Source organism: Sus scrofa, chromosome 9 (assembly GCF_000003025.6).
Source record: "Sus scrofa isolate TJ Tabasco breed Duroc chromosome 9, Sscrofa11.1, whole genome shotgun sequence".
Lineage (NCBI taxonomy): Eukaryota > Metazoa > Chordata > Mammalia > Artiodactyla > Suidae > Sus > Sus scrofa.
This window is the reverse complement of record NC_010451.4, coordinates 51,623,356-51,637,252: the sequence shown is the minus strand read 5'-3', so window position 1 is coordinate 51,637,252 and position 13,897 is coordinate 51,623,356. Positions and strand designations below refer to the sequence as shown.

Genomic DNA, 13,897 nt, shown 5'->3' with positions numbered 1-13,897 from the left:
GTTGCTGTGGCTCTGGCATAGGACAGTGGCTGCAGCTCCGATTCGACCCCTAGCCTGGGAACGTCCATATGCTGCGGGAGCGGCCCAAGAAAGCAAAAAAAAGAAAAAAAAAATAAAACTGAGACATGAATTCTAGGTGAAATGAGCTATATTTAATGTAATTCTGCAAGCAGGTGTTTAGTGGGAGAACAGTCATGTTTGCAAAGTATTTATTTATATGTTTGCTCTTGGAGGATACCTATCCATGTACAAGTGAGACTTGTTCTGTGTGAAGAGGTCAGTGCCCTGTGTCCCAAAGCTGATGATCCCCAAGTGTCACTTATGGTCCCCTTCTCACCACTTTTTACCTGTTCACACAGCAATTTCCCAGGTTCCCATCAATGACTAGTGAGATCACATGGAAGGAAGAATTAGGCCTGGAGTGGGAGGGAAAAAAAGGAGGGAGATGCCTGTCCACACAACTTGCTTGCCGATGCCATGTAGTTTGGTCTCCTTCAAAGGAGGCAACTCTTTTGTCTCATTTGTCTCCTTCACTCATGTGTCTTGCAATAATCATGGTTTAAGAATAAAGGTGGACAAGAGTTTCACATTCAAAGGACTCATGTTTCAATTACATTATGCCAGTTCTCATGTAGTCTTCCCTAAAACTGGATGAGATAATTCTCTCTGCCTTACAGATGGGTAAACTGAGGCGTAAAGAAGTTATGGAACTTGCCTGAGATTGTACAGATAGTAAACGGTGGAGTCAATTGAATTTTGACTGCTCAACTCTGAGGTCCACACTCTTATTACTCACTGCCTTCCAGAGGCTCAATCAGAATGTGTAAGAAATAGTGATGCACATATAAGCACTTTGTACCAAGTCGAAGGTCTTGCTGTCTTTGAGCTGAGTAAGTCCATACATTTGCTCTCACTTAAAAAAATCTTGCCAGGGGAGTTCCCATCGTGGCGCAGTGGTTAACGAACCCGACTAGGAACCATGAGGTTTCGGGTTCGATCCCTGGCCTTGCTCAGTGGGTTAAGGTTCTGGCGTTGCCAATGAGCTGTGGTGTAGGTTGCAGACGCGGCTCAGATCCCGCATTGCTGTGGCTCTGGTGTAGGCCGGTGGCTACAGCTCCTATTCCACCCCTAGCCTGGGAACCTCCATATGCCGCAGGAGTGGCCCAAGAAATGGCAAAAAGGCAAAAAAAAACCAAAAAAACAAACAAACAAAAAAGACCTTGTCAAAAAGAAATGTCAAGGGAGAGACACTAAAGATTTTTCTCCTTATTCAATGCACTGAGCTAAAAGGGTCAGTAATATAAACATATGTGAGACCTGGTGGTAATGTGGATTGTGAAGTAACATATTCAGAAAATTCTTTTTTGAGATTATATACCCAACCTTGGCTGGGTGATCTAAACATGTAGAGAGCTTAATGCCTGGCAGACACAGAAAGTGCTAAATAAATGTTGAACAAATCCCTTGGGAGATCTTAAAATACTAAATTACACAGCATTTTGTCCTTAATTTTTAAAAATAATTTTTCTTAAATTTGCAAAAGCAATGCTTGAGTGTTATAAGAATATGTAAAAGTATTGGTAAACAAAAGATTAAAAAAAATCCATGATCCTGCCACCTGGCGATAACTAACGAATCTTAGGATTTTGGTGTATATTCTTTGAGAATATTTGTGTGTATGTAGTTGTGATAGCTTGGATTGGCTTACGAAACAATACACACACATGAACACATATAAACAGATGTGATTATATATTTTTTTCTTTTTTATGGCTGCACCTATGGCATATGGAAGTTCTTTGGCTAGGGGTCAGATTGGAGATGCAGCTGAGGCCTAAGCCACAGCCACGGCAATATGGGATCTGACTCACATCTGTGACCTGTGCTGCAGCTTATGACAATGGCAGATCCTTAGCCCACTAAGTAAGGCCAGGGATTGAACCCATATCCTCACTGATACTATGTCAGGTTCTTAACCCACTGAGCCAAAACAAGAACTCCCAGAAGTGATCATATTAAGTATGATTTTGTAACTTTATTTTTCATTCTGTGCCACACTGTAGACAGCTTTCCATGTGATTAAATATATATGAAAAATCATGATTTTTAAAGACCATACTCATTATGTTTGAAGCTGTAAGGTCAGTGGGATGATGTGAAATATTTCTTTGGCTTTGCAGAAATACAACCTTATTTCCTTCTTTTCAAAGAGTTTTGAAAAGAACAGTGATGTGCTCATTTGAGGATTCTAAAATCCTTTTCTGAATTCTAAGAGTAGCTTTCTCTTTGATTTATTATCACGTGTGAAATTCTTTTTTTGGGGGGGATTCTATGCATTTTTTAAATTAATTGTTTTATCAAGTATGGGTTGACTTACAGTGTCAATTTCTGTACAGTATAGTGACCTAGACATACATATATACACACATATATACATACATATATATACACACACACATTCATATATATATTTGAATGTACCTATGTACACATATACATGTTGTGTATACATATAATGTGTATATAGATACATTCAAGTATATATATGAATGTATCTATATGAATATATATATACACATTATTTTCCTCATATTATCTTCCATTAATTTAATCCCAAGACTGGATATAGTTCCCCATGCTATACAGTAGGACCTCACTGCTTATCCAAATGTAAACTATTACATTTACATTGCTCTAAATGTAACAGTTTGCATTTACCAACCCCAAACTCCCCATCCATCCTACTTCTCCTCCCCTCCCCCTTGGCAACCACAAGTCTGCATACCCCTTCTACCACTTAGTTCAGGTTTCCTGGTCTCCAGCCCTATCCTTCTCTTTCACTCTTTACCAAATATCGAAAGGCAAGTCTGGAGATGTCAAGTCTCTCCCATATTGCTCACCATTTACTGTAGTAAAGTACAAACTCTGGTGCTAACCAATTTATGCCCCAGATGTGATTCTAGCTTCATTTGTGTTTCACCTTTCACTTCCCCTAGTGGGAGAGAAACCTCTGTGACCAGGCAGGTAAATGAAGAAGCAACTCTTTCTCTTCCCCCTTCACCCAAAGCAGAGGATGGAAGGACCAATCAGAAATTGGGAGAATGGGAGTTCCCATTGTGGCTCAGTGGTTAACAAATCTGACTAGGAACCACCAGGTTGCAGGTTTGATCCCTGGCCTTGCTCAGTGGGTTTAGGATCTGGCGTTGCTGTAAGCTGTGGTGTAGGTCAAAGATGTGGCTCAGATCCTGCATTGCTGTGGCTCTGGCATAGGCCAGCAGCTACAGCTCCGATTAGACTCCTAGCCTGGGAACCTCCATATCATATGCCGTGGGAAGTGGCCCTAGAAAAGGCAAAACAGTGAAGAAAAAAAAAAAAAAGAAGAAATTGGGAGAATGAACTTGAAATGTGGCTCAGTGTGGCCCAGCCCCCTTCCTACAGCTCCTCTTCCTGTTTCTAGTTAGGACAGGCACATCCCTTATGAAGATCCCCACTCATCTTTTCTATTTGCAGCATCTCTCCTTTGTAGAGAAGACCAACAGGTGTCCAGCTCAGTTTAGACTCAGATTCATAAACCTAGCCTATGGTGTGCAATGACAGAATGATATGGTCTTGTTGCAGATGTGCATCCAAGCTGGTTTTCCAATCAACTTTATCAGCAATACAGCTGGCACTTTTTTTTTTTTTCCTGTCTGACTTTTGTGTCTAATTTCTCAGTTGATTCTGAACTCAGGAAGGATGTAATTTACTATTATCCTTAATCCACCCCAACTATCTCCAACCCTTCTCTGCCATGTATACAATGTTTCAAGTCTCCATTTCATTTTCCATTCCTCAAATCTGCAGTGCTTTCCTCCCATATGACCTTTAATTTTTTTTTTTTTATGGCTATACCTGTGACATACAGAGGTTCCCAGACTAGGGGTCGAATCAGAGCTGCAACTGCAGGCCTGTGCCACAGCCACAGCAACACCATATCCAGATTGCATCTGCAACCTACACCACAGGTTGCAGCAAAGCCAGATCTTCAACCCACTGAGAGAGGCCAGGGACTGAACCTGCATCCTCAGAGAGACAGCATCGGGTCCTTAACGCACTGAGCCACAATGGGAACACCTACCTTTAATATTTCCTTTTGTGATTCCCTTTGTCTAGAATGTCCTTCTGATTTTCTCTGCTGGTAAACAAGACTAATAGTAATGCACTTCTAAAACCACATCATAAAGCAGATTGTGTACTTCCATAGTAACAATGTAATAATTGGCGACTGTTTATGAATAAAGATCTAGCATAAAATAACCTGTTGCAAAATCAAAGGTATGCTTTCTCTAATACTCTAAATGATTTTTAAGAGTAATACAAAGTGTGCAAAAAGCTATTTCATGTTTTGATTTTATAAGGAATTGCAAAGACAACAAGGTGAATATGGAGGCCATGAAAAACAACCTTATAACACTGACCAATTTAAACACATGCAAGCCATTTAATCATTAATAAAAATAATTTTTGTGCCATTAGCTTCCTTAATGTTAAACATAATCCTTATTATTATTATTTGTTGTTGTTATGGCCCTTCTGAGTATTAAAAAAAAAAGCTGACCAGATAATTTATTAAATGGACTTTTTAGCCAGCAAAAAAGCTTATGATTCATTAGTAAAGAAAAGAAGAATCATTGGAGAATTGAAGGTATGAAAAACTTCGTATGGAGTATGAAGGATGGTCTCTGGAATCCAGAATATTTGTTCATTTTATCCTCTAAACTATATCCAAACAGCATTTCTATGGAAGGGGAAAATTATTCAAAATAGATAAAAACTCTGAGGGAGAGTTTGTTAACATCCTTTTGATATGAAGGTGATTTTGGCTCTTGTGGCTGCCTTCATCACAGGGAGATGAGAAAGTTGCCCCACAGCCTGGAATGATTTCCTTGCCTCCGCTCACTGCCCACAGACCCCTTAATCTCCAGACCCTATTCTAGCAGCCAGGGTTCTTCACTACAAACTGTAGACGCTGATCCTGCTTAACTTCTTCAAAAAAGGGAGTTGTCAAGAAATAGGGTGTCTCATAGAATGTCAGAGCAGACCATTGAACCAGTTTTTGGAGCCAGGCAGCATCTAGGAGAAGCCAGGTGGCAGAATCATGGCCAAATTACACCACATAACCATGTGGTTAGGCTGTGCTGGCTGCTCTTGCTGGGACCACCAACATTTGACATTTGTTATTGATTGATAGATTTGTTTTTGTCTTTATGTATGCTAAAAAGAAACATAAATTGTTCCTGTTTCTTATGTCACTTGCCCCAGACTCAGTCCTGCATGGGAACATCTGAGCTGAGCTTAGGTCTTACGTTCTCTGGAGAGATTTCACAGAAGGAGCCAAATCCTGGCTCCAACTAAGGCTCACACAAGGGCAGATTCCCAAATGTGGAAGGAGTGTCAATGCCAGATAGTCACAAACAAACATCTCTTTTTATCCCTACTTAGTTTTTGGTTTTAAATCTGAATTCTACTTCCCTTATAGAGGCCATCCCTGACCCTCCAGACTCAGGAAAGCCTCCCAGTAAATGGTTTCACAGCACCCCATAACTTCACTCTGGCACATTTACTGTATTCTTTCTCCTTCTTCTTCTTTTTTGGCTATAACCTGCCGCATGTGGAAATTCCTGGGCCAGGGACTGAACACATACCACAGCAGTTAAGTGGAACCACAGCAGTGACAATGCTAGACCCTTAACCCACTGAACCACTGGGGAACTCCACACTTACTGTATTTCTAGTTAGTTACTGTTAGCATCTGACTATTCTGGGTTTCTCCATCTAGATTAACATATTTGAAAGAATAGGGACTATGTCTGTTTCAATTGCTGCTTTACTCTTAGAGTAAAACTCAGGGCCTAGAATGTGGTAAATGCTCTCTCTATATCTGTTGGACCTTTTATATTTCTACATTTCTAAAATTACATTTCTAGGGAGTTCCCACTGTGGCACAGTGGGTTAAGAATCCAACTGTAGTGGCTCAGGTTGCTGCAGAGGTTTGGGTTAAATCCCAGGCCTGGTGCAGTGTGTTAAATGATCTGGTGTTGCCACAGCTGTGGTGTAGGTTGCAGCTGCAGTTTGGATTCAGTCCCTGGCCTGGGAACTTCCAAGTGCTGTGGGTGTGGCCATAAAAAAAGTTATTATTTCTAATTGGTAGTTATTATCCTACATCCCTGGCTGATGCTGAATTCTGGAAAATTTCCATTTTCCAAGTTACTTATTTTATCTTCACCTATGTCTAATGGGTTATTTAACATATTCATGGAGTTCCTAATTTCAACAATAATGTCCTTTATTTCTAGGAGTTCAGTTTGATTTTTTTTAAACAAAATTTCTTTATCAATTCTGATTTCTCCTTCATTATACTTTCACATTCCTTTTCTTTCTTTGAATATACCATATACATTTATTTTGTATTCTGTCCCTGATAAGCCTAATGATTTTGCAGGTCTGATTCTGTAAACTGCGGTTTTTCATTTATGGTGATTTTAATTGCTGGTGGCTTATTTCATGTTTGGTTAGTAATTTTCATTAAGAGCTTATACACCAAACACTCTCTGGCATAAACCATGGCAATATCTTCTCAGATCCACCTCCTAGAGTAATGACAGTAAAAACAAACAAACAAACAAAAAAACCCAAATGGGACTTAATTAAACTTAAAAGTTTTTGCACAGTAAAGGAAACCCTAAATAAAACAAAAAGACAACCCACAGAATGGGTGAAAATATTTGCAAATGAAGTGACTGACAAGGGATTTATAAACACCTACTATCGCTCAATACCAAAAAAACAAACAACCCCATCAAAAAATGGGAAGATCTAAACAGATGATTCTCCAAAGAAGACATACAGATGGCCAAAAAACACAAGAAAAGATGTTCAACATCACTCATTACTAGAAAATGCAAACCACTATGAGGTACTACCTTACACCGGCCAGAATGGCCATCATCAAAAAGTCTACAAACAGTAAATGCTGGAGAGGGTGTGGAGAAAAAGGAAGCCTATTACACTGTTGCTGGGAATGTAAATTGGTGCAGCCACTGTGGAAAACAGTATGGAGATTCCTCAGAAAACTAAAAATAGAATTACCATTTGATCCAGAAATCCTACTCCCTGGCATTGACCCAGAGAAAACTAAAAAAGATACATGTACTTCAATGTTCACTGCAGCACTCTATTCAATAGCCAAGACATGGAAGCAACCTAAATGTCCATCAACAGAGGAGTGGATCAAGATGTGGTACATATATACACAATGGAATTAAAAGGAAAGAAATACCAGCATTTGCAGCAACATGGATGGACTGAGAAATTATCATGCTAAGTGAAGTCAGTCAGACAGTGAGGCACCAACATCAAATGCTATCACTTACATGTACAATCTAAAACAGGGACACAATGAACTTCTTTGCAGAACAGATACTGACTCACAGATATTGAAAAACGTATTGTTTCTAAATGAGACAGGTTGGGGGGTGGGGGGATGAGCTGGGGGTTTGGGATGGAAATGCTATAAAATTTGGTTCTGATGATCACTGTACAACTATAAATGTAATAAAATTCACTGAGTAATTAAAAAAAAAGAGCTTACGTTCCTCAGATATTTACCTGGGGGTAATTCTTTGATATCTTGATTTAAATTATATTTTTTCCAGGAGGAATTTTTTTTGGTTGTATATGTAATAGGAATTTTCTGCCTAAAACACAGAAGTGGTTAGATGTTTTCAGGTATTTTTTTAATCTTTTTTTCTGTCCTTCCAGAGCCAAGGTTGAGACAGATACATATTTTTGCCCTCTTCCTATGTGAGCTTTTTTCTTCCTCTAATTAAGCCATGGAAGATGTTTCCCATTGGGGATCCAGTGTTATGAGTCAATAATGGCTACAAACTCCCAGCCTGCTTGATTTCCAGGCTTTATCTCTTATGTCCTGCATAGGCAATCCAACTGTTCCTCATGCTCAAACCCCAGGGCCAGGGCTTGTGCACCCTGGACTTATCACTTTCTTATCTGCCACCTCAAACATTAACAAAGAGAGTTTCATACTTTATCCAGAATTCTTCGTTTTGTTATATCAGAAGAAATTTTTCTGAATATAAAATTTGCAAGATTGCTGAAAATAGCTAGCCTCAATAAATACATATAGGATGGCAGATAAATGAATACATTGACTTCTACTCTAATGAAGAGAGATAATTCCTTCTTACTTGTTCATTGCTGGGCCATTGCCACTTATGTGCTAAACTGTTAAGAACAGAAAATGCAGCGGATAAAAAAATTATGTACTAAAAGGAAATTCCTTTTATTCATAAAATTAAATCTCAAAAACATCATTGATACATGGAAATTGAAAAAGATTTTCTGAGTAATGAAGGAGAAATTAGACCAAATAATCCAGACCTGTACTGGAAACTGTACTGGCCATTCCTCTTGAGTGTTTTTCCTGATGTAGCCTGTGGCCCTAGAGGGCTTCTGTTGCCCCTCGACACTGGATAAACAAACATAAATTTGCTGCTCTGTGGCAGATCTAGAGACAAAGCCAGAGTGTTCTAATATGACTGTCCTGGTTTGCTGGGAATGATAAAAGAGGAATAGAAATGGAGGAAGGGAGGTAGGAAGGGGAGACACAGAGAGAAGATGGGGGTTGGGGAGAGAGAGAGGGGGAGAGAGAGAGAAACGGGGAGAGAGAGAGAAGGGGGGGGGAGAGAGAGAGAGGTGAATGCTGTACCCTTTTACGACTGAATCTGGGAAGTCACATAGCATTACTCTTGGTAGAAATCTCAAGTTCCTGCCTGGATATCAGCGTAGAGAGGATAGACACCACCTCGTTATTGGAGGAGTATTGGTCTCATTGTGCCAAGAGCATGTAGGATGCAAGATGTATATATGTATGTGTGTATATGTGTTGGAATGGCCATCTTTGGAAATAATAATCTACCACACAGATACACACTGTAGAGTAGTTATAAACATGTTACGTTAGAAAAAATTCAGCATAATGCCAGGCGCTCTGTAGTTGTATGCATTAATTCTTTTCCTTTTGATTTCCTCCCTTTTATATAAGAAACAGAAGGTTTTAAGAAACATAAGATTGATGAAAAGTAAAAATGATGGGTTTTTTTGTTTTGTTTTGCATGTGATACCATACTGAGAGTTGTTAGCTTAGTAAATTTCCATTTAATAAATTAGAGAATTATGACTCAAAGATGTTTAGTAATTTTAGTGTTAAATAAATTTGGCAGGATGATTTGTTCAATAATTAATGTGTTTTTATTCTCTATGTTTTAAGTAAAATTTTAATTTATGTAATATAAAAACAAAGCTTGATGAAGTTTTACACACTGAGCACATCCATGTAACCAGCACCCCTATCAGAAACAGAACATGTCAGCAACCCTGAAGCACTTTCCTACGCTTTTCTAGTCATTAGCCCTGATTGACCAACCATGAATAACTGCTATCTGACTTCTAACACCGAAGATTAGTTTACTTGTTCTGGGACATCACAGAAATGGAATCATGAAGTATATACTCTTTTGTCCTTGGCTCCTTTTGCTTCATAATATGTTTGTACATTTATCTGTTATTCTTTAGTGGCTATATAGAATTTATCCCACAATTAATATTAATATCCCACAATTTATTATCTAGTCTACAGCTGACTGACATATAGGTCATCTTCAGTTTTTGGCTATTATGTATATTGGTGCTATGAACCTTCTTTTTTTTTTCCTTGTCTTTTCAGGGCCACACCCATGACAAATGGAAGTTCCTAGGCTAGGGGTCGAATCGGAGCTGCAGCTGCAGGCCTACACCACAGCCACAGCAGCATCAGACCTGAGCTGCATCTGTGACCTTTTTTTTGTTTTGCTATGCACTTTCTTGTCATGGTTTTAGGTAAATATGTGTACTTATTTTTTATTGGGTATACACCTTGGAGTAGAACTGCTGTGTTAAAATGTATATATATATCCAAGTTTATTAAATACTACTAATCAATTTATTGTATGATATTTAGCAATATACAACATTATACCATTGGACCAATCATTACAATGCAGAATTGTAACAGTGTTTATTTTCTGTTCCTATGTAATTCCTCTCCTCCTATTTCCCTTCTACCTATTTTAGGCAGGTAGCTATGGTTTGTATTTATTTGCTTTAGGTGTTTTGGCTAGGTATAAATCAAAAGCAGCTTGCAGTTAATGACCTTACCATTTTAAGCCAAAGTCTACTGAAGAGATAGTACTGGTTGGTCAGGAAGAGTAGGTTCAGTGAAATAGAACTCTCAGGGCAAGGAGGGTGAAGACAAAGAGACTCCCTAAGTCAGAAAGTGGATAGAAGTCAGTGGGTCTGGAAGAGAGCAGAGGCCAGAGGACCTGAATAGCTGCTTATGCTGTTTTTAGTAGGGTGACTATATAATTTGTTATCCAAATCCAGACACTTTTGAGAGTGAGAGGGTTTGCTATTAATAATTATACAGGGATAATGGATGTAAATCAAGACTGTTCCAGGCAATCTGGGATTATTTTAGGCAGCCTCAGTGGAAACTTACAAATGCAATTGCTCACATATCTTTAAATGTTTCTTAGAATATTCATGTAGCAGATCACATGGAGACCAGTTTTATCATCTGAAGGATGACAAGATTAAAACCTTTAGGTACATCTCCTGTTAATTCCTTAGCCTGCACACATCCATAGTGTAATTTTGTGCAGGGGTGTGTGTGTGAGTGTGTGCGTGTGTGTATGCTTTTTTGCATATGTGATGTGATATTTTAATCTACTCTTACATAGTAAAAGCCTGTCTACAGTCCTTGCAGAGCTAAGGGTAGGTGGTGTTTGTGGTGGTGGTGGTGGTGAGGAAAACTAACAAATGACATGAAATCCCTGGAATTAAGAAGTTTGAGTACAACACTCAAGACCTAAAATTTTAAGTAAACATCATCATCCAGGCGGTAAACAAAGAGTACAATTTCTTTCCTATAGGGACAAATCTCTGAGAAATTCGCAGGGGAATGAAATTGTATTTAAGCAGATTGAGATCAGCAAGCAGCATGAAGTTCTTCATGATATGCCAGCTGGGGTTCTGGTGAAAATGAGAGTTGCTATTTTTTTTTTTTCTCCTGAGGTTGATGTATACCATCTGGGAAAATCCACAAACAGAAATCTTGGTCTATTCCTAGAGCACCTTGGAGACTAGGATCTGTAAAGTCTCTGACTCTCAGCACCAAAGGAACCAGAAGAGTTAAAACTTGAGGCTGTCTGCTTTATGCACTAACACTATTTTCTCCTTTGAGCTAATGGAAAAGGAGACTGCATAAGGGCCAGGACTGTGGGGGGTCAGGAAGGAGGAATGTCTGACTCCCATAAACTCACAACCAAAGAGTTTGGGATGCAGTGATTCCTTCCCTACTCTTAACACTGACTATGGTGTGAAATGCAGTGAGGAGAATTAGAAAAGGAAGGTAAGGATATGTAGCCAGAAGGAACACTCATGGTTTTCTCTCCAAGGTGGGAACCCTGTGTCTGGTTGAGAGAGGGAAGCAGAATGAATAGAGACAAAGGGGGACAGGAGAGTTCCTGTCTCTCAGTCTGAGGCAGTGGGCACAGGTTGTACTTCCGGCTCTCAGAAGGTCTGAGAGTCACTGGACAGCCAATTCAGGGCTCCATCTCCTCATCTCCCAAGTGGGGACTGGATTCTTGCTGCCCACACTCAACAGAGTCTACCCTGGATCAGCCCAGGGGAGGTGAGATATAGCCACAGACACACTGTCAATAGCTTGGTGGTGGGGCATAGATAAGAGAAGAAAGGCAAAAAGGAGAGTATTCATGCACTGGCTCATATTTGAGATCTGTTTTCCATTAGCTATGCTTGTGCCATAACCTGTCTATGTATTTTGTCCCTTGTTTCCATAGACAGCTCCCCAGAAGAAAATGCCTCTAAGAAACAGCTCCTTGGTGACTAAGTTTATCCTTGTGGGATTATCACAACAAAAAGAACTCCAGCTCCCCCTGTTCCTCTTGTTCTTAGGGATATATGTCTTGACTGTGGTAGGCAACCTGGGCTTGATCACCTTAATTGGGCTGAATACTAGCCTTCACACTCCAATGTACTTTTTCCTCTTCAACTTGTCTTTTATAGATCTCTGTTATTCTTGTGTGTTTACCCCCAAAATGCTAAATGATTTTGTGTCAGAAAATATCATTTCTTATGTGGGATGCATGACACAACTATTTTTCTTTTGTTTCTTTGTCAATTCTGAGTGCTATGTATTGGTATCGATGGCCTATGATCGCTATGTGGCCATCTGCAACCCTCTGCTGTACATGGTCACCATGTCCCCTCAGATCTGTTCTCTGCTGATGGTTGGTTCATATGTCATAGGGTTTGCTGGGGCCATGGCCCATGCTGGAGGCATGCTGAGACTGACCTTCTGTGATTCCAACATCATTGACCATTATCTGTGTGAAGTCCTCCCTCTCCTGCAGCTCTCCTGCACCAGCACCCACGTCAATGAGCTGGTGTTTTTTATTGCTGTTGGAGTGGTCATCACCTTATCCAGTATCAGCATCTTCATCTCTTATACTTTGATTCTCTCTAATATCTTCCGTATTCCCTCTGCTGAGGGCAGGTCTAAAGCCTTTGGCACATGTGGCTCCCACATAGTTGCTGTGGTTCTGTTTTTTGGATCAGGGGCATTTACTTATTTAACAAATTCTTTTTCTGGATCTATGGACCAGGGTAAATTTGCTTCAGTCTTCTACACCAATGTGATTCCCATGCTTAACCCTCTGATCTACAGCTTGAGGAATAAGGATGTTAAACTTGCTGAAGAGAGTGCTCTTCTGATGATTTTGTTTGTATCAATTATTTACTGGTAAACACATACTTAAGAATTTTTTTCTCTATAGGTGGGAGAGTTTTAATTTTTTTTTTTTAGAATCTTTACTTAAAAAATTCAAATTTCTTGATTATATTCTTTTTGAGGGTTACACCATTTACATTGATTCACTGCTTATTCCATTAAGTGCCTAATGTTTACTGGACTCTATACTAGGTCCAAGAGATGAGTGAGATAAGGCTCTAAGTTTTCCATTCTTTTCCTTGTAGGCTAAGTGGGTTTGTCCAAGCAACTTTTCTGGCTGGAAGATGGGCAGGTAGTGGTATGAAGGCCCAAGAGAGTGAATTTATTTTTTCCTCAGTTATGGGAGCAGCCTTACCAAAGACAAAAGGTAGAATATACCTTGGGCCATAGGTAAGATCGTCTCCCAACTCCTAGAGAAGTTGCTTCACTAGAAAGATTGTAAATCATCTCTTTCATGTACATCCATGTATACAGAAGAGAAGGCCTCACCAAGAGTTCTTTACCAGGCCTGAAATGTAAAGATAAATCAAAACCAAAATCTTTTATTTCAATGTTTCAAAACTCTTAGGCTTTGGATTGGTAACCATGGGGTAGTGAAAGATAGTCTTATAACTGAGCCAAATTCTTGGGTTCTGGGCTCTAAGACTGAAAGCAGAAGAACAAAGTAGAAATTCCATGGATTTATATGATTATGCCAACTGCAAACTGCCCTGGAGATACTGTGCATATTATAGACACTTAGGACAATTATTTTATTCTTTACAGTAAACTTAGATTTTTACCATCTCTGAGAATATGTGTTTGTGTGTGTATGTGTGTGTGTGTGTGTTTGTGTATTACAGTTAACTATTAGAGAATCAGGAAGAGAGAGAAATCATATTCACTTTCTACTTGCAGGGAGACTGGGAAAGGATAACGATTTTGAGTGCCAAAGACTTCTCTGTGATACTCTGTTAATTTTTTGCTATTCTATAATCAATATTTCAGATTTTG

The 13,897-nt window shown here is 39.3% G+C and overlaps 2 protein-coding genes across 2 annotated transcripts in view; one reads left to right on the top strand and one right to left on the bottom strand.

Moving 5' to 3' along the window:
• The window catches only part of LOC100524098 (olfactory receptor 151-like), a 140,651-nt gene that overhangs the window by 96,860 nt on the left and 29,894 nt on the right, over window positions 1–13,897 (bottom strand). The gene's annotated exons all lie outside the window — the stretch shown is intronic.
• LOC100523744 (olfactory receptor 8B4-like) lies at window positions 11,231–12,920 on the top strand. Its single transcript, XM_003130032.5, has one exon. It carries the CDS (start codon window positions 11,973–11,975, stop codon window positions 12,918–12,920), a length of 948 nt encoding a protein of 315 aa, XP_003130080.2. The 5' UTR covers window positions 11,231–11,972.

Coding starts and splice junctions, on each gene's coding strand:
- LOC100523744 (XM_003130032.5), top strand. CDS start 11,973: ATGCCTCTAAGAAACAGCTCCTTGGTGACTAAGTTTATCCTTGTGGGA.